This window comes from Alosa sapidissima, chromosome 24 (genome assembly GCF_018492685.1).
Source record: "Alosa sapidissima isolate fAloSap1 chromosome 24, fAloSap1.pri, whole genome shotgun sequence".
Lineage (NCBI taxonomy): Eukaryota > Metazoa > Chordata > Actinopteri > Clupeiformes > Clupeidae > Alosa > Alosa sapidissima.
The window spans coordinates 6,688,415-6,714,822 of record NC_055980.1 but is presented as its reverse complement, the minus strand read 5'-3'; the positions used below and the strand labels follow the sequence as shown (position 1 = coordinate 6,714,822).

General features: G+C 43.8%; 1 protein-coding gene across 6 annotated transcripts; it reads left to right on the top strand.

The window, feature by feature from the left end:
* The first annotated feature begins 716 nt into the window (after positions 1–716).
* Positions 717–25,191, top strand: zgc:152977 (SUN domain-containing protein 1). 6 transcript variants are annotated; one of them, XM_042083485.1, is made up of 21 exons: positions 717–1,063; positions 9,554–9,754; positions 10,204–10,400; positions 11,078–11,104; positions 11,222–11,437; positions 12,318–12,437; positions 12,840–13,001; positions 14,681–14,761; positions 16,454–16,526; positions 16,760–16,821; positions 17,179–17,327; positions 17,887–18,171; positions 18,806–18,898; positions 19,060–19,100; positions 19,181–19,325; positions 19,499–19,771; positions 20,377–20,461; positions 20,557–20,672; positions 20,843–21,010; positions 23,978–24,070; positions 24,286–25,191. In XM_042083485.1, exons 2-21 carry the CDS (start codon positions 9,627–9,629, stop codon positions 24,400–24,402), a joined length of 2,631 nt encoding a protein of 876 aa, XP_041939419.1. In that variant the 5' UTR covers positions 717–1,063; positions 9,554–9,626; the 3' UTR covers positions 24,403–25,191. The 6 variants fall into 6 exon arrangements, with proteins under 6 accessions (XP_041939419.1, XP_041939420.1, XP_041939417.1 ...); XM_042083486.1 differs by lacking the exon at positions 717–1,063 and adding an exon at positions 1,909–2,071; XM_042083483.1 differs by lacking the exon at positions 717–1,063 and adding an exon at positions 8,528–8,614.
* Positions 25,192–26,408: the final 1,217 nt, after the last annotated feature.

Below are 26,408 nucleotides of genomic sequence, written 5' to 3'. Positions count from 1 at the left end.
TGTCCTTGCACTGCTAACATCCCATACTATTTTTTTTATATATATATATATATATATATATATATATATACATATACATATTATATACTGTACATTTATTGAATGTACACTTGATTGACACTTATGATGACACTTATTGAATATCACTTGAATTTCCCCTTGGGGATCAATAAAGTATATATCTATGTGTCTATCTATATTACATATATATATATATTAGTTATATAGAATGTATATTTATACTCAACATATATACTCTGTATACATATTTATCTCTGTAGACATGTCATCTGGAAAACCTGTATTTATCCAACTATACACTGTACATTATTAATCTACACAACCATACTCTACCTGCACTTGGTATTTAATGCTTTTTTGCACTTCTGGTTGGATGTCAACTGCATTTAATTGGCTCTGTAAGCCTACCTGTAATCTGTTAAATGACAATAAAGTTGAATCTAATCTAATCTAAAACCAATTAAGAATCAAACCCAAATCAAACCAAAAACATACATCGAAACATTAGTGTTTGTGGACCCAAGTTTGTACAACAGGTTTGGATTTTTGTTTGGTTTTGCTTTGCCCAGAAGTAAGGAACTTAGTAATGAGAGTACATTTTAAAAAAATAATTAGCTGACCATGCAGACTTTTGTTTCGTTATCTGGCTGCTACTGTCACCTTTAATCTTCTGACGTCATTAATTAAGGACCGAACCTGAGTCGCTCATGAAAGGACAGGAATCCATGCGTTAGGAGCTTGTGTGTATGCGTTTATGTATAAAGTGTGATCTTTGATGGACACGGACTTTTAGACCGTTTACTGTTGGACCTCGACATCATAGTCAGGAAGGCAACAGTCAGCCCCTGTCTTTACAAAGCTAACTTTACCCTGCTTTACCAACTGTTTTAGGTAGCCAACTTGCTAACTGTTGAGGTTAGCTATTTTTAAAAGTAGTCCATAGCATCTTAGCAACGTATCATTAGCAGATAAGAACTAACTTTACATACTCAATAAAGTTATTTTGTACGACTTCTGCTCATATTCTCACCAACAAAGCAAGGTAAGTTTATTTTAATTAATTAAATATGTTTAAAGTTAGCTTTAACGTTAGCATTTTGTAACCATTTGTGAAATTAAGGGGATGAAACTTCCTTTGCTAAAGTTTGGAATTTTGATCAATTGGATTGCAACTGAAAATGGACTCCGATTCGTCCTTTGATCATCTTAACCCATTACCTTTATCTGGTAATGTAATGTCAGGGTAATAGTAAGGTAATTTTGCTAGCGTTATGTTAACTGTCATTGACTGCTCTAGAATCTTTGGGTATAACATACATTACATAGTGAATCATTTTAACAGCTGTAAGAAGATATGTTGGCTCTAGCCAGTTTCATGTGTCAACTTGATAACCTGGTTAAGGTTACTGAGGTTAATATTGTCATTATGCTATTTAATTAATGCACAGCGGGTGTAGCCTAATTGGTGCTTTATCAGATTTTTGTAGTTTGCTGTCCAGTTATCCTCCAGTTTGGTAAATTGGTAGCCTGATAAGCCTACAAGTAAGCTTAGACCGACAACTGTTCAGGCCACTGGTCAAGTCAGTCTGTCATAATAAAGATGTTCTGGTGTCAATAAAAGCTGAGGCACGTCATTTGTATATTTGATTGGCTTTATTTATGAAGTAGTAGACCAACAAGAGAGGGTTGAAGCGGAGTAATCAAGGATCTTTTTTGAGGCATTACGAAATTTGAGTGAATGAATATAGGTTTCCCAAGTATCCAGACGGAGCATTGAGTTAGCAATGAGCAACAAACAAACCAAGCATCCATGCTTGCTGTCCACTACCTCCAATCTTTGGAGGAGCCCTGTTCTTTGACCTTTCACCACGCCCACTGGGAAGCACGCCTCTGTCGGTAGCGCGAAGCTGTGAATGGTGAAGTTCGTGGGTTGTTACTTTGCCGGACCTGAGGGCAAGTGTAACAATCACAGCTTATACTGTAGTCATTTTACAAACCATTCGTTTTCGTTGTAACGTTGCATCTGATTGTGAGCTTAATCAAACTACCGGTAAGTTTTGGCATTGTGTTGTATTCCCTTTTTAGAAATAATCGCTTGTTATGCTGTCTAGGCACTCAACCTGCTACCGTTGTTGTTATAGCAGGTGGATAATGGATTTTACTACTATATTTTTTATATACAGCGTGGAGAATGAAGGCGATAGTGACATAAGTGTAAATTGGCATAGGGCTCTACAGTGTGCCCATTTCACTCGCGAGTAAAAATGATGGCGTGCGAGTGCAAAAAAATATTTAGGCGCACTGGTGCGAATGACTTCTAACCATGTAAATGTTTGTCTACAAAATACACCGCAACATCGAGAGACATTACTGGTGCAAACCATAGAATCACGTCGCGAATGCAGCATAAAAACTACACCTCCCATCAACGTTAGCAGTTTCGCGTTGTGACTCGCTAGTAGTCGCTTCTATCAAATCCAAGAGCGCGCAGAAAAAGCGGAAAGTTAGACTAGCCAGCCAAGATGCAAAGATTGAAGAAATTAGTTCTTCTATCCACCGAAGTCATCGGATATAGGAGGAACAGGATGAGATTCTGAGAATGCAGTGAGAGAAGGAAAGGTAACCTAACATGCCTTTTAGCCCAGTTGACGTATTGGCTGCAATATGCAAAATATAGCTATAGCGAACAGGCACAAAAGTAGCCTCCCATAATACTCATACATAATACCATTTTATTCAAAGGTAGAACGCTACTGACAACTCCATGCTTCCACGCATGCTTGTTTGTTTACACCGAATACAAGCTGAAGTGCAAAACGAAAGTAGGTCTAACGTTTGCCTACTGCCCCCATCAATTCAGATATTTCAAATAAAAAATAAAAGTATATATATATTAGCCTATGTTGGGTTTTGTGGAAGAGAAAATGGACTGTTTTAGTAGTAGTATTAGGCAGTATGCAGTCAGATAGGTCACCATGGGCATATTTGGATTAGCTACAGATGGATTCACAAATAAATAAATTAGCCTACATTTGGCAGGATACTTGATATACAGGCTAAATGCAGATATGGCAATGTATTATATTATTTTACATTAACAAAATGTAGGAAAATGGAACAGACTGAAAATAAAATAGGCACTGATCTTTAAAATCCTGTGTCCTGTAGCCTAAATGTTGTCAGTCATTCTTAATATTCGCAATTGGTGCACTGGCATGTTTAACTGTTAGCTGCAGTGTAATGTTAGATTATGTGTAAGTGTAATGTGTGTTAGTGTAGAGCCCTGGGCATGCATTGAAAACGTTCATTGAAATATTATGTTCACGTGGTCGAATAAGCTTAGGTTGTCCACCATAAATGTTTATAGACAAATTAGACAACCTGTTGTAATCAGTCAGCATGTTGTAAAGAAAGATTGTAAGGGATAGAATCGCCCTCTGCCCTGTGACATGGCGTCATCTGACTTATCAGTGGTGATTTGCTTGGAGTAGGTTATGCTCCGTCAATCCTTTTTAAAAGTAAACAGCCAGCAGCAGTATGGACAGCGGTACTAGAGGCAGGGTAAATGTTGGTCTGCAAGGTTAACTATATAACTTAACCTGACTAACTTGATGTCTTCTACTTGATGTGATATGCTACCACAAGACTGTCCTGGTGTAGTGAAAGTGTAGTGAAAGTGTATCCCACAAGTGCCCAATTAATAAATTGGGGTAGTTGATCTACAGGCAGCTAGAACTGTCAGCAGGACATTTCAGTCTCTACATAAGATTGCGACGTTTAGCAAATATCATTATCCAAGTCAGTTTATTTCATGTTAGCTTTATGACCAAAATCTCATTGTTGCTGAATGTCTGTCTGCTTAGCTCTTTGCTCATGTCCAGCACAGAGATGTGACATCTGAGATGTCTAGCTCTAGTGGCCTGGCATCCCATAGCCTGGTTGTGACTTGGCCAGTTTCCAGGGCAACTGTAAATGGGGGTGGAGGTGGGTGATCAGGCTCTCAGCAGCTGGGCTGTTGGCTGGCTGGTGAGCTGGGTTCTTCCGGTCAGATCTCAGGACAGTTGGTAGCTGCCTTTTATGAGCTGGGAGCTGTTCATGTGGATTTGTTTCATGTTTCATGTTTCAGGGCAACAAGGGACTGTGACTGGTTTTGGGAAAAGCAGTGTGACTTTGACAGCAGATCAAGTAGCCAAATGTCTGAGACATTGTTGTTCTGTCAATTAACAGAACAACGAGGCTTGCAACAAATGGCTTTTGGACAGTAATTCCCTTGAGCTGTTTGACATTAGATTTGTATTCCTGTGTGTGCTCACTGATTGTTAAAATGGGGTCCTTATGTAATGCATCTTACCTCGACTCCTGCAGTCAGTGCTGCTGAAGAATGGTAGTGGGCATAATGTCTAAGGCTCATTCTGATACGCACCTTCATCCCTGTGCCCCAAGCCATGCAGCCTACACATACTCCCAGAGGTGAGACACTTCTACTCCTGTCGACCTGCACGCCTGCCTACCTGTCTCCATTCCTGCATACTGCCGTCCTTCACCGCCTGGCGCTGTACTTGTCCGAACTCTCTGGACCATCTGTTTGTATTTGAAAGGGGCTATGGGCAGGATTCCAATTGACTTGACCACTCAGTCACGTTCACGTCTGTGACTGCATTGACTTGCATATTTCAGACAGCGCCTCTTTAGGTGCAATGTAGTAGGCTAGTCTAAGTACATTTTGCAAGTTGTTTTGCATGCTTGCTTTAAGTGGATATCTTGGTATGATGGAGCATATTAAGCATATGTGTTTTTCTTGGTCCTGTTGAAAGTTTTAAGATCCTTCACACAGCCCCTTTTAAATCTTTAAAATGTCTTGGATCCTAAATAGACTAGTTCTCTTCCTCAACTTAGGCCTGCTCTGCATGCGTGTTTTCATATGGGGTTCCCAGTGCTTGGCATGGCTCCTCTTTCATGGTTTTCGGTTTTGTACAGCTATGCAATGAGGGTCCGACTTGCTCACCCTCACCCCCCAGTATGGGTGCAAAGAGATTACTGTAATCGGGTCCGTCTGTGTATGTATGCATGCATAAACTAAGCACTGGTCTGATGCATTTCGACTTCTTAGACGATGCAGAGGGTCACCATATCTCGGTCCTCCTACGTAATCCTTCAGATCTGCCTCTGAATGCAGATGTTGGAATTGATCACTTGTAATGGTAATGGGTCTGTTGCATGACTTGGGCGAGGGCCTACAGTCCCCTGACCGCTGTTCAGCCTCTGGTCTCACCAGTCGCATATGGCCATATTAAATCTGTTGGCTGTTGATGATGTCACTCAATATTGTAGTGTGTCCATCAAAATAACGCACAAATCAATACTGTCATGATGCATGATGAGTTCAAGCATAGTACCTCTTAAATATGAAAATTATTTGACCGTGTGTGTAGAGTATTACTATTCATTTCATAAGTACCACCTTAAGGAAACATGGAGTAACTTCAGTGTTTCCCACAGAATTGAATTCTATTTGTGGTGGTAGGTTTGCAGAATTAACTTGAATGTAACAGTTTTTAACAAATTAGCGCAGCATGGTTATGATGCTAACCAGCTTTAAGCACAATTTAGTACAACCTGGAAAATCATTGTGTGGTGGTCAATGTTGATATTGTGGTGGGCTGCAACAAAAAAAGTCAATGTATGGGAAACACTGAACTTAGTAGTTACAAATGATTAGGCTGATGCTTATGTTAGGGCCCAGAATCTTATTGCTTTTTGCTCCTCACTGTAAATTGGAACAGAAAAGACTGCCAGGAAGTGTGTGTGTGTGTGTGTGTGTGTGTGTGTGTGTGGAGAGAGAGAGAAAGAAAGATTGATTGTGCTAAGGGGGTACCTTTTGGAGTCGTAGGCCTCTTGGTGATGACAGTTGTGTTGTTGAAAAGCAGCCCAGTGTTCAGCTTAGCCGTCTGTTGTCTCGTGTCTAATCGCTCGCCTGCCGCTCTGCCCTGTGCCCAACCAAACAGCTGTCAGCTCTGCCTCTAATTAGCCCTGGTCAACACTTTTTCAGTGGATTATGGGGCCTAATGAAACACTAGATTAATAGTAACTCAATGTCAGTTAATATTTCAACACAATCTCATGTGGGTTTCTTTTGTGTGTTTTATTTCGTGACACATCTTTGCAGTAGCAGTGCTGGGAATGTCAGGATAAAAATAGCCATATTTGATGGCATCCATTCCCTGTCTTTAGCTTAGAGTCTTGAACTGGGGTCTGGACATGGACTAGGCTCTCTAAGAAAAGTGGCTTTTTTATTTTATTTTAGGCTATACATTGGTACGGAGCCCCTGAAGTGACATGAGAAAAAAAAAAAGAAACATGTACTGGGGACAAACACTGACTATAGTTTTGCCAGATCTTGACTTTGATTTGCGATATCTTGACTTTGCGAGATCTTGACTTTGTTTTGCGAGATCTTGAGCAGAAGCTCAAGACCAACCGCACGTCCTCCTTCCCAGGGCTCGAAATTAACTATGTCCCGGGGACCATAAAAAATGCTTCCGGGACACAATAGAATGATGTCTAGGACAACTCTGGGACAGTAGAAAAAATGGCAAAGCAAATTTAAAAATAGGTACTTTTTCCCTAATCTGTTCACATGGGAATCTAAACGTATCTTTCACGTCTGAATAAAATTATACAAAATTTGACCTGGCGTAACGGGCAGCTGGCAAAAACAGCGTTAGCCAGCTGATCTGTAAAGAAGCGGTTTTGTACACGCAGCCTTGCAACACTGTTTACTGCTCTTCAAATCACTGTAGGCTACAATGTTATTTTTGCTACAAATATAGTAAGATACCCAAATGGGCTGGGTGCTTGCGTTTTCTTAGGAATCCGCTGTATTGGTTAAATGAATATTAAGTAACTCATAGGCCGACACAAAAATAGGGCACGGGCGGTAGGCCTAATGGGTCACTTTCCGATATTCCTAGGTTAACTTACCTAACTAGCAGGCAGGTAAATGGCATTTGTTTTCATGACATTGTGAACATTTTTTACTGATAGTGTAGGCCTAAGGTTACACTGGTGTTCTTAAAAGAACAAGATGACAGTCCTCTCTAAAACGCTGCGTGTTTTCTGTCAGTGACAGACAAACGTCACCAATATCATGCTGAGCTAAATAGCCTACTGCAACTGCGATTTGACAAAACAATAGTGTTGCAAGGTAGCCTATAACTATGAAAACAGTTATTTAAGTTAGCATTTGACATTTCGCTGTGGCAGTTCTAAGGCCAGGGGTGTCCAAACTGAGGCCCGCCACGCACTTTAATCCGGCCCGCCGAGCATTTATTAGTTCATCATATATCCGGCCTGCCGAGCATTTAATTAGGTTATCATAGGCCAGCAATAGACGACGTTGTGGTTAGGCTACTGCAAACTGCTTTACACTCTTAGAGAACTTTTACAATGTCAAAACAGCTTGTTACATCGAGATACATAGTTGCAGCAGATCTAACTACGTTTTGCTACTTCATTTAATTGGGAATGCATTGAGTGTGCACGAGAGGGTGAGAGCGCGGCAGGAGAGTAGCCTATCTGACCGCTTCGTGGTAATTTCCCACGCTACTTATTGTTTTTTTTTCCACTGAGATCTGTGGCCATGACATCACGCCAAACTGACACTGAAATTAAAGACATGTGAAAATAGATTATTGACGGAATGTTTTACAACCCTGTCCGTCAAAACAACGGACAATGAGAAAGTATAGTGCAACCTCAAAAAAGAGCCAAAAGCACAATCTCTGAAAATGAGTGTTGTGTGAAACAGCAGATGATTAATGTTAATAAAATGGTGTTTAATAAATTGTTCAGAACTGACATGGTGGACCAGAATGAGTTAATCAGTGATACTGATTATTATGCTGTTTTTTATGTAGAATGGGAAAAAAACAAGAACTTGAATTTGGGACACTGGTGGTTAAGTCCGGGACAGCATGCATGCCTGTGTGTGTGTGTGTACACATGACTGGGCTGATATGGTCACGCAACTGTCCAGTAGTTAAGATGTGTGAGTTAGCTTGGTCCAGGTGCCACAGTGGAGGAAGCAGAATGGTTGTCCAGTGTAATTGGTTCTGGACGCCATCCTGCCCGCTAATCCCTCAGGATTAGGCTGATGGGGGAGGGACGGGAGGCTGGATAAGGACACCGGGAAGCCTCACTAGATACAGTAATGTGCCATTTATGTCACTCCTTACACAGCCTCTCTCTACCTCTGCACATTCATAATGCAGTAGCAGCTACTGTTTCTGTCACTGAACCGTAGAGGAGGAGAGGCAGGGAGAGAGAGAGCGAGAGAGGGAGGGAGTGAGTGAGTGAGGGGAGAGAGAAAAACAAGAGCGAAAGTTCTTAGCAAGCTCCTTTGTCCTCTTAACAGGAAGTGATCACAGTAAGGCGAGTTAAATTAACCTGATCCCTCCTGCTTGCTCCCTCCCTCCCTCCCAGAGCTGTGTGTGTGTGTGTGTGCACAGTCATGTGTGTCCGCGCACACATAGCTTTGCCGTGGCATGAACACTGACGACAGGTGGGGTCTTGAAAGCTGGGGCTGGACAGTGCTGTGTGTATTCCCCTTTCATTCTTTGTGGGTGTGTGTGTGTGTGTGTGTGTGTGTGTGTGTGTGTGTGTGTCAGGTTATTGACACGTTGTTTTCTGCTTTGTGCGTGACCTTCGTGAACATTACTTGTGTGTCCAGGCAAGTGAGATTAGACTGTAAACCTTGAAGCAGTAGGGCCGTCAATGTAGTGGTTTAATAGGAGAGAAGGGGTGAATGGTTAGCCTGTGTTGGCTCAATGTGGGTATTGTTTCCTTGCAAGAGGGCCCTGGGTTGCTGCTTTATTTTTCATTCTCTGCTATTGGCACAGGGCGTTGGGGAAGCAATCAAGCCAAAGTATGGAGTCTGCGTATGGAGAGAGTTCTGCTCATTATGTCTTCATGTTGAAACACAGTGGCAGTCTGGTAGTGATTTTATATACAGGCTGTGTGTGTGTGTGTGTGTGTGTGTGTACATGCGCATGCTGGCTTTCCTGAAATCACAGCCATGTGTTAGTTGGCATGCATTTAAATTTCTCAGCTTTAGTTCTCTTCTTTTCCAACAATCCCTCCCTGCTGTGTGTTGGGCTGTGGTTTTGTGTGATCTCAAGAGCTCTGTCCTGACCTTGTGGGCCGTGCCATCAGTAGACGGTGTGTTTAGTCTAAGCACAACTGTTGACCAGTTCCTTCTGGAATAGCCATTTCTAAATGCCCTTTTGTGTTAGTCAGGGCCAAGTCCGTAAGTGTATAATATTAGTTTCAACAAGGTGCAATTCACACACAAAGCTAGGCCTTTTGGGAGTTTTACAGTACTGTACAGTCATTTGAGTACATTACATTCACGTGGAAGAAAGACTGCAACCCTGACACTGTGATGATGACGATTAATATTTTGCTACTGTTTGTATGACGTGTGGGGGGTGTGTGTGTGGTCTGTGTGTGTGCGTGGTTGGCCGGTTGGGTGCAGCTCCAGCTACTCGTGGTCAGTGCTGGAGTTTGAGCAGGAGCACAGGATTGCGCCGGCCGTCGAGGTGCCCAGGATGTCCCGTCGTAGTCTGCGTCTCCACACCACTCCCGGTCACCATGGCAGCGGGGCGCAGGTCGCCAGCTACAGTCTGCTGGAGCGCCACAGTGTGTCCCCCGCCGTGGGAGCCAGCAGAGAGGACCGGTACATATACTGTGTATATATATATATATATATATATATATATATATATATATATATATATATATATAATATGTATGTATGTGTGTGTGTGTGTGTATATATGTATACACACACACACACACACACACACACACACACACACACACACACACACACATACATACATACACACACACTCACAAGCTCTGGGAGCCTACAGAGGGGACCGGTAAACACACACGCACACACCACTCCACTCTTTTCTGTTCTTTGTTTTTTTTTTTTTACGTTTCCTGATTTCCACACGTTTCCTAACTGTTAAGACATCTTTCTTTTTTAGTAAATTTCATTCTCACTTTTTAAAAAGTCTTTGAAATCTTTATAATTACTTAACTTCTCTTCCTCTTTGCTATCTTTCTCCCTCTCTCGCTTTCTCTCTCTCTCTTTCTCTCCCTCCCTCTCTCTCCCAGACCTCTGAAGAGTAGGCGATCCCATCACCACTCCTTGTCCGGCTCCCAGTCCCTGCTGCTGACCCCCCAGAAGTCGTCCCAGTCTCTGCCCCTCAACAGCAGTCTGCACAGCTGTGCTGCCAGCGACGCCTCGCTGCTCTCCTCCCTGCTGGACGAGTCCTGCATCCAGGAGCGCACACTCATGGACAGCTTCTGGGGTGGGCGCACACTCACTTGTATAATAATGTACACATCACTAGAGGTTGACCACTAGGAGTTTTTCCGTGGCTGATGTTGATGTCGATCTTTAGAAATCAGGGCAACCAATGGCAAATATATGATGCTGATTTCTTTTGCCTGATATGTTTGGCTGATTTGTCTGTAATTTTTTTTTATTATTATTATTATTATTATTATTATTATTATTATTTTAAGTCATTCATTCTATTATTCATTTGTTGCACTTGTGACAAGTGCATTGTCAGCATCAACTCTAGTAAAGTGTAACTTTAATAAGTGAAACTTATTAAACTTTTGAATGTTCAGTTTTGTCCACCGTTGTTCCTGAGAGCAGAGGCTGTGTGTGTCTGCATGGCTCTGCTGCAGTGCGTGTATGAGAGCTGCTACAACCTGCACACAGCCTCCAAGGGAGAGACATTCTCTGGTACTAGAAACACAATTGATAATATCAGAGCTTTAGTGTTTTAGCCCCTCTAGGGCCTATTACTGGGTTTCAGTACCGCTGGTTGAAGGCTCGCTAACAATATACAGTTCCAAAGTAGCCTTAGCTTATGCCGATGCTTACAGTATTATTAAAATGGTCAGAAATAGTCTTGATTAATTGTGTCCATTCGTGCCTGTGTACATGGCTCACTTCCTTTTCCTGTGTTGACAGGACTGGATGGAGACGGTGATCACCACGGTGAGCTGATGCGCTTTTGCACTGACAAAGTCTTGCTGTTTTCAGTCTTTCTGATAGCCTTTCATATTCTGTGTTTTGTCCTGTTTACGTGTGTGTGTGTGTGTGTGTGTGTGTCAGACCGCACCATCCTTGCGAGCGGTGATGCAGTGATGCAGACGTCAGTGGTCAGCGGCATCACGTGCAAAGACTGCAGTTTTCAGCAGTCGGCCGCCACACACTCTTCCTCTAAACACCCCTCTTCCTCATCCTCGGCGCCCACTGCAGCCCACCAACACACCGTCCCCCACAACACCACAGTCTACAGCAGGGACAAGGTCCGCAAGCATCGCTCTGGTAAGACACACACACACACACACACACACACACACACACACACACACACACACATATATATAATATATATATATATATATATAAACGGCATCACAAACAGAAATGGATTCCACATCAATCCATTTGTTTGCAGGTGAAGGTAGGGTAGCTGATTTAAAAACATAGTGACACTAGAAAATGACTGAATTTGAGTCTCTGCTTTTATAGAAGGTTGGGGCCAATTTAGAACACATTACAGTGACCTCTAGTGGTCATTGTAAGACACACCGCTGACCTCCTGATTCATCCATAGACGTCAAGTCCGCCTCTCCGTTCTTGCCGTTAAACTTCATGTTAGTTTAATGCAAAGCAATGTGACTGTTGTTTGTGTAGTGTAACACAGTGTTTTGCTTGCAGGCTTTGTGTGTGTTTGTGGGTGTTTCTCATGAGTGAGTGTGAGTGTAAGTGTCCGTGTGCAAGTGTGATCTCAATGGTTCAGTGTTACACTTTGGGTAAGTGTATGCTCCATCTCGAGGACTGCTGGCGGTATGAGGTTGGCTGAAAAACCTGAATAAGTCACTCAAGTGGTAAACCTCCTTTATAGAGGAGCCCTATGTTTTGTAGGGAGAATGAGACATAGTGTTCTTCAGGGAGGAGGTTTGCCTCGTACTCTGAGTTAACATAGCCATGTTTGTCACTGATGGACCTTCTTGGAATGTCCCCCTAGTGTTGGATTATAGTGAAGTTTAAGGGAGTAATGGAGTAATAGAGTAATGGAGTGATGTTTTTGAGGTGTGTGTGTGTGTGTGCGCGTGTGTGTGCGGGCGTGCGTGTGTGTAGGTGCGCATGCTCTGAACTGTGCAGGGTTTGCATACTGTAAGTGTGTGTGTTTTGTCTGTAGGAGTGCTGTTGCTGCCTGAGGTGTGTGTAGAGTACAGCAGGCGAGCGGCGGCGTCTGTGGCGTGTGTGCTCTCTCTGCTCGTCCACACTGTGCTGCTGCAGGCCTGCACACAGGGCAAAGGTATCTGACCACTTAGTCAGCACACAGGGCAAAGGTATCTGACCGCTTACTCCGCACACAGGGCAAAAGTATCTGACCACTTAGTCCGCACACGGGTGCTCTTTTTAATCCCCCAACGGTCACCACTATTGCTCTCTCTCTCTCTCTCTCTCTCTCTCTCTCTCTCTCTCTCTCTCTCTCTCTCTCTCTCTCTCTCTCTCTCTCTCTCTCTCCTTATCTCCCGTTTTCACACTCTGGCTTCCTGCTGTTGGGTTGTTGTACGGTTAAAGTGAAGAAGGAACAAAGAAATATTCCGGCTATACAGCTGTATGATCTCACCTAAAGATTATTGCATGACTGGCTAAATATGTGTTGGATAGTAAACCGTGTGTGTGTGACCTGCCCTGTAACCCCCTCCTCCAGACGGCCTGTGCTCCGTCTCCCGGGCATGTGTACAGGCCTGCAGGAGGGCTTGGCGCTCCAGTGCCAGGGCCGTGGCACCCCTCCCCAGTGTCCTCTGCCACAGGGTGGCGCTCTGCGCTGCTTGGTGCAGTGCCATCTGTGGTGCGCTGCGTGTCATCGGAGGTAAACGGTTGAATTCACCCACACCTGGGTTTGTGGTGACCTCCACTGCAAGATGGGTCGAGCTCTCCACTCTGTATCTCTGGTCTTCATTGGGCACTGGTCTCACATGCGCTTGTTTTGGGTTTTCAATGGTGTAGACTACTCTGGCCTGGTGTAGACTACTCTGGCCTGGTGTGTGTGATTGGTGTGATCTTCACTCATTTGCTCAGGTCTGAGTTATTGTATGACTGGTGTCCACAAAACTGGTGTTTTGATGAATGACTGGAGGAGTCATCATTTAGGCTCTGCCCTATGTCTATACAAGCAGTTGTTTTTACACCTGTAGAGTCATCATTTATTTACATAAATGGAGATATATATATTTACACACACACACACTTACATGCAAACCTCCAGGGTGCTGTTATCTCCACAGTAATACAGTTGGATTAGACTCTGTTGTATTGGAAGGCCACAACTTACACTGAAAATCCTCAAATTGTAACCTGTAATTTTATTTACTTACGCTGTGTAAAGCACAGGCCTTTATTTGGGGCAGGCTCGTATTCGAAGCAGGCCTTTATTTCTTATTGGGCTTCCGTTGTAGAATTTTATTCTTAGAAATAAAAACTCATAAAATAACATCTTGCCAGACACACCTTCATGAACAATAACAAATTAGCGTAGATAACAGCAAGTTAAGGATATTTTTATTCTAACGTACGTTTTATGTATTATGAGACATGCGTTTCGTTTGGAGCGGCATAGGCCTACCAGTAAATGTTTTGGGATTTAATTTACTATGTGATTATATTGCTAAATGTTGGGGCTGATGGGCACTGAAATCTGCGGTGTATTTGATGGATCACTATTTCAGAAGAAGGGGGTGGCAAGCAACTGGTAGCTTGAGAGCAACGTGTTGGGAGACCCATGGTGTAGGACAACAACTTTTTTATTGGCAACAATATAAAATATTAAGAAGAGCTCTTTGTTTTCGATTTAACTCAATGAAATAAATGTCCTCTAGTGCTCGTGGACTGATAGCCCTACTGGTAGGCAATTATTTCCCCGACTTGTATTTGGGGGGGGGGCGGCCTTTATTTGTCTGAATCGACCACGACCCCTGCTATTATCCGAGGCCCGGCTATAAATAGAATCCCGGCCATAATTTGAGAATTTACGGTATGTGCCCCCATGTCCTCCTCCTCCTTTTTCCTCCTCTGAGTTTCATCAAACACCTGTCCAGCTGTCTCCCCAGACTCCTGTCCAGCTGTCTCCCCAGACTCCTGTCCAGTTGTTTTAGATGGCACACCTGTTGTGTTTTATTTACGAGTCTCACGACTTCCTTCTCTTCCATCCAGCGTTGTTCTTCTTTAGTCTCACGGATGTTTAAACATACCTGGTCACTGGCAGCTTCCTTCTTCCTTCCCCCTCTCTGTCGCCTCCTCTCTATTCTCTCTTGAGTTTGTCTTGTTGTTCTTTCCTGCATAAACAAATCTGTCCCAAAGCTGTCACTGTAGTAGCCCCGTCACCATGGTTACATGCAAATCGCTCGGTCACACCCTCGCACACGCTCCCCTCCAGAGCTGTGATTGGGTGAGCGAGGGATGAGGAAGAAGAAGAGGGGTATGAAGGAATGAAGGAGCGCTCTGATTGATCTGATCATTTCTGCTGTGTGTGTGTGTGTGTGTCTCTTCTAGCTGACTGGAGGTACTGCAGCACTATGAACTCTGAGGGACACCCAAAGCAGGATGGTCACCGAGACACTGACGCGTCATTATGTGAGTACCGGTCACTCAGCCATGTCCACACACATTTTCACACACACACACATATAGGCTGAAGCACTCGGACATCCTCACGTTCCTTCCATGAATGACATTAGGTTTGGTCGTTATGTGATTGTATATGCACAATTACATGCCACATGTACCTGTAAATGTGTGTACCTGAGAGTGTTTCAGAAGCGGTCAGGTCTATGAGCCATTCAAGGGTCCTACTGAACTCCATAGCCATGAATTAATCACAAAGAATGCAAACTGTTGAATGTAATTAGTGGTGAGACCAACGTGTTTAATGTCTGAATGCATGGAGTCCTTTGAAGTGTGACGTAATCTTCATAATAGTTGATTATGTTTTTGGCCCTCACTGTTTACCTGTCTTGCCGTGGCCACAGGTGATGACTGCAAGGGGAAGCAGCACCTGGACGCGCACGTGACCGTGTCACACGCTGACCACAGACGCTCCCCTAGAGCAAAGCGCTCACGGGGCATGCTGTCTGAACTCCTAGCTTATACAGGTTACCTCAACTTACCTGATCTTTTTAAGTTAGCCTGCTATAGTTTGCCCCAGTTCAAGAATATCTGATTGCTTGTAGATCACCTTCTAGAAGTGTAGATCCTCTAGGTTCACCTTCTGAGTTTCATATAATCTGTAGTGAACAGTAAGTAACCCAAATGGCAAATTCCAAATTTGTTGTTTTTGCTAGTTCCCCCCCCCCTTCCTTTACTTATTGCGTGATTTATTTATTTTTATTTTTTTTTTAATTTTTAATTTTTAATTAATTAATTTTTTATTCCTTGTCCCTGGTCACTAAGGCCATGGTCTACTGTGGCTGGGCCAGAAACTGGTCCTTGGGATCTGGTTGGTCACTCAGAAGATGTTTTCTCTCCTCCGGTTGGCCCTCATGTCCCAAGGTCATTGTGATGCTCCTTCTAAAGGCTGCTGTGATCACCAACGCCGCTTGCATGTGTACTCTAGTAGTGACCTCCCTTGCTTTTGACTGACCCTCCACTGAGGTCTGTGTGTGTGTGTGTGTCTGTGTGTCTCTGTCTGTGTGTGTGTGTGTGTGTCTCTGTGTCTGTGTGTGTGTGTGTGTGTGATTGGTGTTTTGGCATAGGGAGTAGAAGTAGCAGGTGAATAGATGGAATTGGATGTCTTGTTGTATCTGCATGCTGTGGTAGTTGTGTGTGTATTTGTGTTTGGTCTTTTAGACGGTGCATCTCCCTGCTTCTTTTACACATAGCCAGTGTCCTTGGCTTGGCTATGATGCTATTATAAAACAAAGCCGACTAGTCCGTCATATGGGTCCTTTGGACTGGAGTCTGCTGGAATGTCTTTTGCATGGTGGTGTCTGTGTGTGTGAGTGTGGACTTCTCTGCCATTGGTGTATAGTGTTATTTTTGTCTTGTTAATCTCTTGGCTAACTTAATGACTGCTGCAGTCTTGCTCTCTCTGTGGTGTGTTGGACTCTCCTTTTAAGTTGGTCTGTGGATTCAGTAACTTTGCTGACCCCCAACGCATGTCTCCAACTGACTATTAATACTGTAGCCCCTCTGGTGTGTGTGTGTGTGTGCATATTAGACACATACACACACTCTTTCACATTACTCTCCTGAGCTTAGAATAGTACCACTAATCTTCTCTGGTGTCCTGTTATATCTGTGTGTGTGTGTGTGTGTGTGTGTGTGTAGCCAAAGGATCGTCTTCAATATGGCAGCAACTGCTCACCCTCATGTCTCTGCTCAGGGATTTCCTAGTCACACGGTGAGTTCCTCCACAGGGCATAATATTTGCCACTTGCCATGCGGCATGAGTTTTGGTGCTCTCTGTGTGTGTATGTTTTGCGTGATCGTGTGTGCGTTTGTATGTATGTGTTTTGCATGATCGTGTGTGTGTGTGTTTTGTGTGTGTGTTTGTAACATTGCAGCTGATATTAAGGTCTTGACTGTTGTCCACATTGAATAAGGGCCCTTTGTGGTTTGCTGTGTGTTGAAAAGCAGGTGCCTTTCCAACCTGTGCAGACTGCTGCTGCTGCTCATCCCCCTGCTCCTGCTTGCGGGTGAGTTCTAGTCCAACACACACACACGCTGCTCGCCACTTGCTTGGATGGTATACAACTTGAAACCACTTTCTCTGCTGCGCTGCATAGTCATATATTATACTATATAGTCAAATGGGGTTAGTGGTTGTACCTTATTTGGTCTTGATGATTCATCCCTGCTAAAAAAGCTGCTCAGACACTGAACTGGGGATAAAATCAGGAAAATGCCGTATAATCTGACAAACTGAACCATTTGACTTTTTTTAGGACGGTGCAGTGTACAGTTATGATGTTGGACACAACTGTAACACATTGCAATGTCTTACTGGCTTAATGTGTCTCCCCTCCTCATGACTGTGCTGCCTCCCTCTCCAGTGCTATGCTACTGCGGTCCAGCTACCTTGTGGGCCATCCTTCCAGCTGTCAACATCACTGATTGGAGGGTTGGCTCCCTCAAAGACATTTCATTGGAGGAGGACCACACAGTTCCCTTTGTCCCGCCCCCCTTCCCTGCTGAATCACAGGTGGGTTCATCAGCTGGCCCCAAAGAACTCGACTCCCAGTCATGTTGATGCTGTTGCCTAGTTCACAGCCGAGACTACTGATATTGTATCTGTATGTAATGTGATCGACTAGCCTACAGGCAATATGGCCAGTGCAGCAGACTGTCTTTGCCTGCCTGTCAGTTTATGTACCTGTTTAGCTGTGTGTTTCCATATGTGTCCAGTTTATATTCATTAGATTATTCAAAGGTATGCATTTTATATTCATTAGATTATCCAAAGGTATGCATTTTATATTCATTAGATTATCCAAAGTAATGCATTTTATATTCATTAGATTATCCAAAGGTGTGTATTTGATTATCTAAAGACTTCAACAAAATGTGTGAAAGAATTTTTCTCTCTCTCTCTCTCTCTCTCTCTCTCTCTCTCTCTCTCTCTCTCTCTCTCTCTCTCTCTCTCTCTCTCTCTCTCTCTCTCTCTCTCTCTCTCCCTCCTTCTTTCTCCCTCCTTCTTTCTTTCTTCCTGTCTTCCTTTTGCTCTTTCTTTCCCTCGTTATGTCTGTCCTCTCCCCCTCTAGACCTCCTCGTCTCCTCTGTCCGTGGATGCGGAGCGTGTTGGGCGTGCAGCGCGGGTTGAGCGAGTTGAGCGCTCGCTGGCCGAGCTGTGGGCGCGCGTGGCGCGGGGAGAGAGGCAGCAGCAGGAGAAGAGTGCCCAGCTCCAGGCGCTCTACCGCCCCCTGCAGGAGCAGCTGGAGACGGGCGCCCACCTGCGCCAGCTGCAGACGTCTGTGGCGGCCATGATGGACGAGAAACTCCAGCCGCTCAAGGACGAGGTGGAGAGGAACACCAACAACATGAAACAGGTGAGGGAACACACACACACACATAAAGAAATCGCACACTGAACTGGTGAAAAACTATGCCTTGTGTTCTTTGTGAGAGTGTACTTACTGAGGTTTCTCTATGGTCCATGAGGGGTTGAAAGTGCTCACATATACAAGCATATTCTACAAATACAAACGGTCATGTGACGTCTACCGCGGGTCTGAGCTCATCACAGTCATCACCGCAAAAAAAAAAAAAAGATACATTTGGGGAATTCGATTTCATGTAGCCGCCTGCAGAGGTCTGGATATGTGTGTATGTATGAATTATGTATGAATGTGTGTATGTATGAATCCATTCCGTCCCAGCCCTACTCAAGGGTAGGGCTGGGACGGAATGGATGTTTTCTTACCGTAGTTGGTTTAAGTTTAAGCTGACTGCATAACGTGATTATTTCTGATATTCTGATACGTTTTCAACCAACGAAATAATCATGTTATGCAGTCAGCTTAAACTTAAACCAACTACGGTAAGAAAACATCCATTCCGTCCCAGCCCTACCCTTGAGTGTGTTATAGTCAGTATTCTAGTGAGACATCTTCTTTCCCTGAATAATACCAGCATTCATACATACACACATATCCTAACTGTGTGTGTGTGTGTGTGCTGCAGCAGCAGCAGTTGTATGTGAGCCAGCAGCAGAGCCATCAGAGTCGAGTGGCAGAGCTGGAGGCCCTGCTGGAGAACCTGGCCCAGAAAACGGAGGTACATGCGTCACATTCCTCATGCTCACAGAACACCCACAGCTCATGCTTACAGTGGATACAGGCATGTACAATCATTTCAATATAATCGTCTGTCTGTGCGTGCGTGCGTGCGTGTGCATCTGTGTGTGTGTGTGTGTGTGTGTGTGTGTGTATTTCCAGGACATCCAGAGAGCACAGGAGACCACACCGGCCCCTGTCAGGTGAGTGCTGCTCTTACTCACGAGCACAGACGCAATCCTAATCTATTCTTGTATGCCAAAATGTTCCCCTCTCTCTCCAGTGATGTTGTGGACCGTGTTTCCCATGAAGCTTTGCTGCTGGAGGTGCAGCGGCTGGAGGCAGCGCTGGGCAGCATCAGAGCTGACCTGCAGGGGATCATGGGATGCCAGGGGCGCTGTGAGCAGCTGGACAACATCCAGGACATGGTGTGTGTGTGTGTTTGTGTTTGAGTTGCATCATACACATACAGTTAGGAACAAAATGGTGGATGTGAATATTGAATGTCCTGGTGTTGTGCTGGTGGATGTGAATATTGAATGCCCTGGTGTTGTGCTGGTGGATGTGAGTATTGAATGTCCTGGTGTTGTGCTGGCGGCAGGTTTCTGCACAGGTAAAGCAGCAGCTGCAGGACCTGTTCTATGGCGCAGAGGCCGAGGGTGGCACGGTGCCCGACTCGCTCCTCCCGTGGCTCGCCGCCCGCTTTGTCAACGGCTCAGACCTGCAGGCCTCGCTGACCGCCCTGGAGCAAAGCATCCTGGGTAACGTGTCTCAGCTGGTGAAGCAGAGCAAGCAGAAGGGGCAGTCTGTCTGTGCCGAGACCCTGAGTGAGAGCGTGCGGCTCTCCACTAGTCAGTCGGGACTAGCCGAGCAGGTGAGCAGATCCACAAGGACCACCGTGTGTCTTTCTGAACCAGATTAGCAACTAGACATCAGTGATCGTAAGACGCTGACCATATAATAAAACCATACGATAAGTCAGTTTTAAACTATTTTGAATCACTTACTATCATTTGTTGATCAATTGAAGTGATGCCAAACAGGCATGTACTCAGTTCTGTTGTATTGTTGGCTGACTGTATGTGGAAAGCGCTGAGGGACGGATTGAGGGACACTCATTGGAGTGAGTGTGATGGCACAATCAAGGGACAACTGTGCTGTGTCAGGTTGACTGGGCTGTTTTGTCAGATATAAGTGTTGTCAGAGTAAAAATAAAAAGGACCGACAGAACTTTTAGTGCACTTAGTTCCTACTGTCTAGGCTGCCCATCTTAATAGGTTAAGTTACAGTTGACAACAGTCCTCTTGATCTTTCTAAGCAGAGAGATGAATGTCTTTAAGATGCTAGCAGTAAGTGTAAGTCCTGTGTCTCTTTCTTTCTTTCTTTCTTTCTTTCTTTCTTTCTTTCTTTCTTTCTTTCTTTCTTTCTTTCTTTCTTTCTTTCTTTCTTTCTTTCTTTCTTCTCTCATTCTTTCTGCAGCATGTGGAGCTGATTGTGAAGAATGCCCTGAGGCTGTACTCTCAGGATCGCACAGGCATGGGGGACTACGCCCTGGAGTCTGGAGGTACATTACGCTACATTTATTAGTTTAGCTGGTGGTGAGGCCAATTTAAAGTCCAGGCAATAAGTGTGTGTGTGTGTGTGTACGTACACATAAAGGTGGCAGCATCCTCAGCACTCGTTGCTCCGAGACGTTTGAGACCAAGACCGCCCTGATGAGTCTGTTCGGCCTCCCTCTCTGGTACTTCTCCCAGTCCCCGCGCGTGGTCATACAGGTACCTGACCGGCTCAGAGACTTGTGCTTATTTAATCCCTGCTATGCAGGTGTCTCCAAGCTGTGTTGACTGCAGCATTGTTTCCCATCCTCATTCACAGCTGACATCATCAGCTCTTGTAACCCAATAGTACTGATGGATGGAAATATTTGTCTTGTTGTTCTCTCTAGCCTGACGTCCATCCAGGGAACTGCTGGGCGTTTAAGGGTTCCCATGGTTACCTGGTTATCCGGTTGTCTATGCGTGTGGTTCCCATGGCGTTCTCTCTTGAGCACATCCCCAAGTCGCTATCGCCGACTGGACACATTACCAGCGCTCCCCGAGAATACGCGGTTTACGTAAGACACACACACACACACACACACACACACACACAGACAAACACTGACACACACACAGACAAACACTGACACACACACACACAGACAAACACTGACACCATCCTAAAAAAATATTGCAGGTGGATTGTACATTGTCTGTCTACTGTTCCTATAGTACAGTCTTAGGACTTCAATACTATGTCCCAAAATACTATATGATAAGACAAGGCCATGGGCTACGCTGAAGTAGAGTGTGTAGGCTATGCAGCCTAGGCACATGTTATTGATTTGCTCATGCTCAAGTTCATTTTCCAGTTCCAGTTTTTTGAAGTTGTCAGGAAGGCCTTAACTTGGTGCATTTCCTTCACGCTGTCAACATAAGTGAAATTTGCCATATGCTTATGGCAGGATGTAACAACCACATCGTCTGTCGACATGTAGAGCAGAAATGGCAAGGGCTGGTTGGTATTTGGCTATTCGGTTTAATGATGAGAAGGCCACTCTGTACTCCTTTTATATATAATATCAAATTCTTTGGTATAGTTAAGTCAAGGCAAATATATACCATGGCACTTATTTACACATTTGTATTTGAATACATATTGAGGTAGAATTATCCGCATAAGAGAAGAGATCTCCCAAAGAGGAGCAAACTTAAAGGAGAATTCCGGTGTGATATTGACCTAAAGTGTGTTGAAACATGATATCGAGTGTGAACGTATGTCTCATAGCCCATCTCGGCTTGTCCCCTGCACTCCAAAATCTGGCGCTTGTTAGCCGATGCTACCAACAGCTTTTTCAATGGTGGTGCTTCGGCATCGGGTTGCCATGCAAATAAATCACTGTTTTACACTATTTACGAGGCTCAATGTATCTTCACACTTCATTGGTAGACTTCCGAGGGCCCTGACATTTAAAACGAGACATTGAGAACTTTGAAAAAGCACTGGTAGTTTACTTACAAGACGATTTATACAGACAGTATCTTCACGAAGCGTTTTCAGCCATCTTGAATTTAGTCACGATAAGTCGAGCGACAAGTAAGAATGAACAGGTATGATAAGGGATCAGATTCCAAAAATAATACAGTGGAAATGCATGGATTCCAGTTTCTTCCAGTAGCAGCAACTGGAATCCATGCATTTCACATATCAAAGGCTATTAACATGCACCATTGGTTTGCTGAAAATCTCGCCATGCCTTTAAGAGCTCAGAGGGAGGAAAGTCTACAACTAGGACAAGTTTGGCAAAGGTACATCGGTAATAGTCTAGGTGACGTATTTCGAACAGATTTCGCAGCCAAAACATGCTTCTACCATATACAGATCTGACACTCAGTATCTTCAGACATAATCCCACATAGGCATCTTCTAATGGAATTGGTCGCACAAATCTCGAAGCCATAGATATCTTTGCTCTAAGGTCTGTTGAGAACACATACCCAGCCCTGGAAACAAGGTGGAAATGTAGAATCTGCATAGATGTCTTTTGACAAATACCATTTGCTGTTTTCATCCCTTCGAGGCATGCCATCACTGATGACTGATCCAGTGATGTAGTTATTTTCAGCAGGAAAAGGCAACAAGTTGATGAGGAAATAGACATTAAGAAAAATATCTGCATCAATTTTCATAGCATAAGGTACTCCAGCAATAAGTGACAAGCCAGTTCATCATCATTATCATCATAGTCAGATTGTGATAGCTGTCTAAAAAGTCCATCAGAATGATATCACCATGTGTCAAGTTCTCTTTGGCAAGAGCATATTTGGCCTTCTCCCGTTCCTCTCCTTCCAAGACGACGAAAAAGAGTTTGATAATTTTGATGTTAGAGACCAAATCTCGCTGTCCCCACGAATTTCTAACAGCGTCCCTTGACTCGCGATCACCAGGTGTTACCAGAACCATCAACACCAGATACGGATTGGGTTCACAAGCTTGAGTCATGTAGGCCTACGATGTTCCAAGTATTCACTAAAAATGCCATTAATCCAGCCAGGAACAGATATTTTGCTAACTTATAAGATATCATTCTTAAAATCAGTTGCGATTTAAGACTGCGTGTTTAGGTGGTGGAGAGAGCGCACTTACTTCTCTCTTCTCCCTTACCGGTGTCACGTGATGTCAGTTTCTGAGATTCTGGGTTGCCATGGGCGAAGTTTAGCATGTGACTGTCATCCCGCGCGCCCTGAAAGCTGTCACAGTGCGCAGCATGAGGAACTGAACGTTGTAAGACCGCAAAAACATTGAATCTTTTTTGGATGATTAGCCTACGATGGGTTGAAAACAAAAACAAACGTTGCTATGCGAGTGTTTTGAACAAGTGATGACCGTGTAATGGAAGAGTAATGGTAAATATGTGCTGTCTGTTACCTGCACAGGTGAACATGAATCGTGTGAAAGTTCTAGGTAACAATGTTTCGTTATAGGCTATGGTTGGTTTGACTTCCACCACTGTTGTATGTTACATTTTGTATTTATGAAGTAGGCGAGGCTGCAATGCAGGTGTAGACTTGTGTCTGTTTAAATGAGCAAGCACCTTTTAAAGGAAAACTCTGCAATTGTCACACAGAGGTCACCGAGTACTGTTGATACGGAAAAAAAAAATAAAGCAAATCGGTGCCGCCTAGCTCGAGTTGCTGCAGCTACAGTGCTACACTTTGGACACATCTTTATGATCATTTACCTCTTCTCTCGTTTCATAATGTACCCTTCAGGTTGCATGCGTTGGAATGTATGTTAGCCCTAAACTGTACTGGAGGGATTTGTAAGAGGTGACTGGAACACATGGTGACAATGTTTACAATGAAAATAATCATATTGTAAACATCCTAAATGCCTTGGGCATACTTTGAGAGATTTACCCTAACAGTAAAACCACCCATTACAGGCCATCCTGTTTGTTTTGACGTTAGCGCGTGTGCGCGTGCGTGTGTGTTTTATGAACTAGCTGAGCCTTGCTCATTGCTGTGTGTGCTGTCTTTAGGGTCTGGAGGATGAGCACCTGGAGGAGGGCAAGCTGCTGGGCCGCTACACGTATGAAGAGGATGGAGAAGCTCTGCAGACACACCCAGTCACGGTTAGACACAATCTGACACACAATACACTGTGTCCATTCTCTTGGAGACACAGATGACATGAGTCTTCTATCTGACTATCTGATACTACCCATACACAAACCTGACACAATTAACTATACCCAGTATACAATACAGTATGATCAGTAGCAAATGTTCAATTTTGAGTTTGACTGTAAAGTGTACCATCTCCATTCCACCTCATTGTGCCCCTCAGGAGCAGAACGATGTGGCCTTCCAGATCATAGAGCTGCGGGTGCTGTCCAACTGGGGCCATGCGGAGTACACCTGCCTCTACCGCTTCAGAGTGCACGGCCGACCGCCCGTCTACTGAGGACCTCACACTGGACCAGGACAAACACTCACACTTCACTGGACAGTGAGTCCACACACACATACACTAATGCACATGCACTAATCAGAGATCCCTCACACACTAATCAGAGATCCCCCCCCCCCCCCCCCCCCCCCCCCCACACACACACACACACGCACGCACATATTTTGTGCCCTATTCAGAGATCACACACGTCAAACACATATGTACATACACAACAAGACATTTTAGGTCCAAACTTTCAAGGTGTCTGGCTCCTGTAGCTGTTGCCCACAGGACCTTGGTTAGGCAGCCACCTTTCACTTTTTCTCAGATGAAGATGTTTGTGGTGGAGAGGAACTGTTCTAGATGCTGAGAAACAGTAAATCCACACCTGAATGTAAAGATGTAAATGTTGTGAATATTTTTGGTTGTTTATTTTGTTTGTTGTTTTCTCACCTGACACACTCAATCAGTGTTGTTTGAGAAGCCATTAAACCCTGTGTGGTCTTGAACCTGACTGTTTTTAAATGTTTCATATATTTAATACTTTTATTTTTATTATTTTGAACTGGAGTTTAAAATTCTACTGTTAACCATTGGCATAGCCATCCAATTATTTTTGTTTTGTGGTACTGAAATAAATATTTCTATAGTATTTTTGTTTTGTAAAGCATACTCTTTTCTATGCAATTTTTGGGGACCACTACATTTTTATTGTGTAATGTAATGTGTTTTCAATCGAAATCTTATATGGAAAGGTCTAATAAAAGAATTTAATATGGAAGCTTCCCTTTTTAAACATGGCTTGACTTGTCTTTTGTAAAATTTCTATATCTCATAGGTTATCTTCAGTCACTTATATGACTTATGATGGTGTGGTTGACTGCAAAATGTAATCTGGGCAGAAAACTCATGAGGTACTAGAGTTGGAACCTGGGCTGACCTTATCCTGTGTGGTTGTTGCCATCAGAATGTGTCTGTGCGTGTGTTTTTGTTGCCTTATTTTCAACAGTGAAGGAGTGGTGATCCCATCAGTGTCTGTCAAGTTGCCTGCCAATTTTGCGAGGACATATTAGAGTGTACTGAAGTGGCTATGAGGAGGACCGCTTCATGTTACAACCATTCAGTGAAAATAGTCAGGTGCAGGACTTCAGACTGTAGTACTTAACTGTGCCAGAGAGTGGAGCTCTTCACTAAAAACATAAATGACAGTTGTCAGTTTTGCCACTCCAGAATTACTGTGTGTGTAGCATAAGATTGTTTATTAAAGAAACGCCATAAGCCAAAATTATTTGCTCACAAGCAAAGTGCCGTAAGTAAAACAATGACGAGGTGGTATGTCTCAAACATGTTTCTAGCACTCCACAACATGACCCGGTGAACCTTCACTGTTGGGTGATCCTATTAGGTTGCTTTGAAACACTGTAGCGATAAGTCCATCCACCATAAGCTAAAAAGAAACTGAATGTCTGAAATTATATAGTCGTTATATAATGGGACGTGACCGTGTGCTGCAGCTGCATGCTGAGTTTGTTACTGTTTGGATTAAGCTCTTGTTAATGAAGAAGGCTGTAGAGTCTATTTAACCTCCTCTAGCTTCATCAAGAGTGTCACTGACCCGTGTTAAACAATTACCCCGGAGCGAATGGAAGTCATATCTTCAACTCCCCAGCTTGTGATTAACAATATACCCTCTGGAATCCTCTCAAGTCCACTTTCAAGGTCTCATGGGCTATATTCAGTAAATGAGTTAGTGGTCTAGCAAGGATTTGGGGGGCCATGTTTGTGACAATTCCTACAGTCAATATTGTTGCTCTATGCTGCCCTGACATGCTGTAGTTAATAGCCTGCCTTAACTAAACAAAAAAACATTAATGACAAAAAAGGATTTAGGCAAAAACAAGTCCAGGTCCAGGCACTCTTAATATATTTTAATGGTCCAGCAAAGTAGGTAACTTGGTGATCCTTCTCAGCAGGTCTACTCTCAATACCAGACCTGAACCTCAGCATTATGGGTGGAG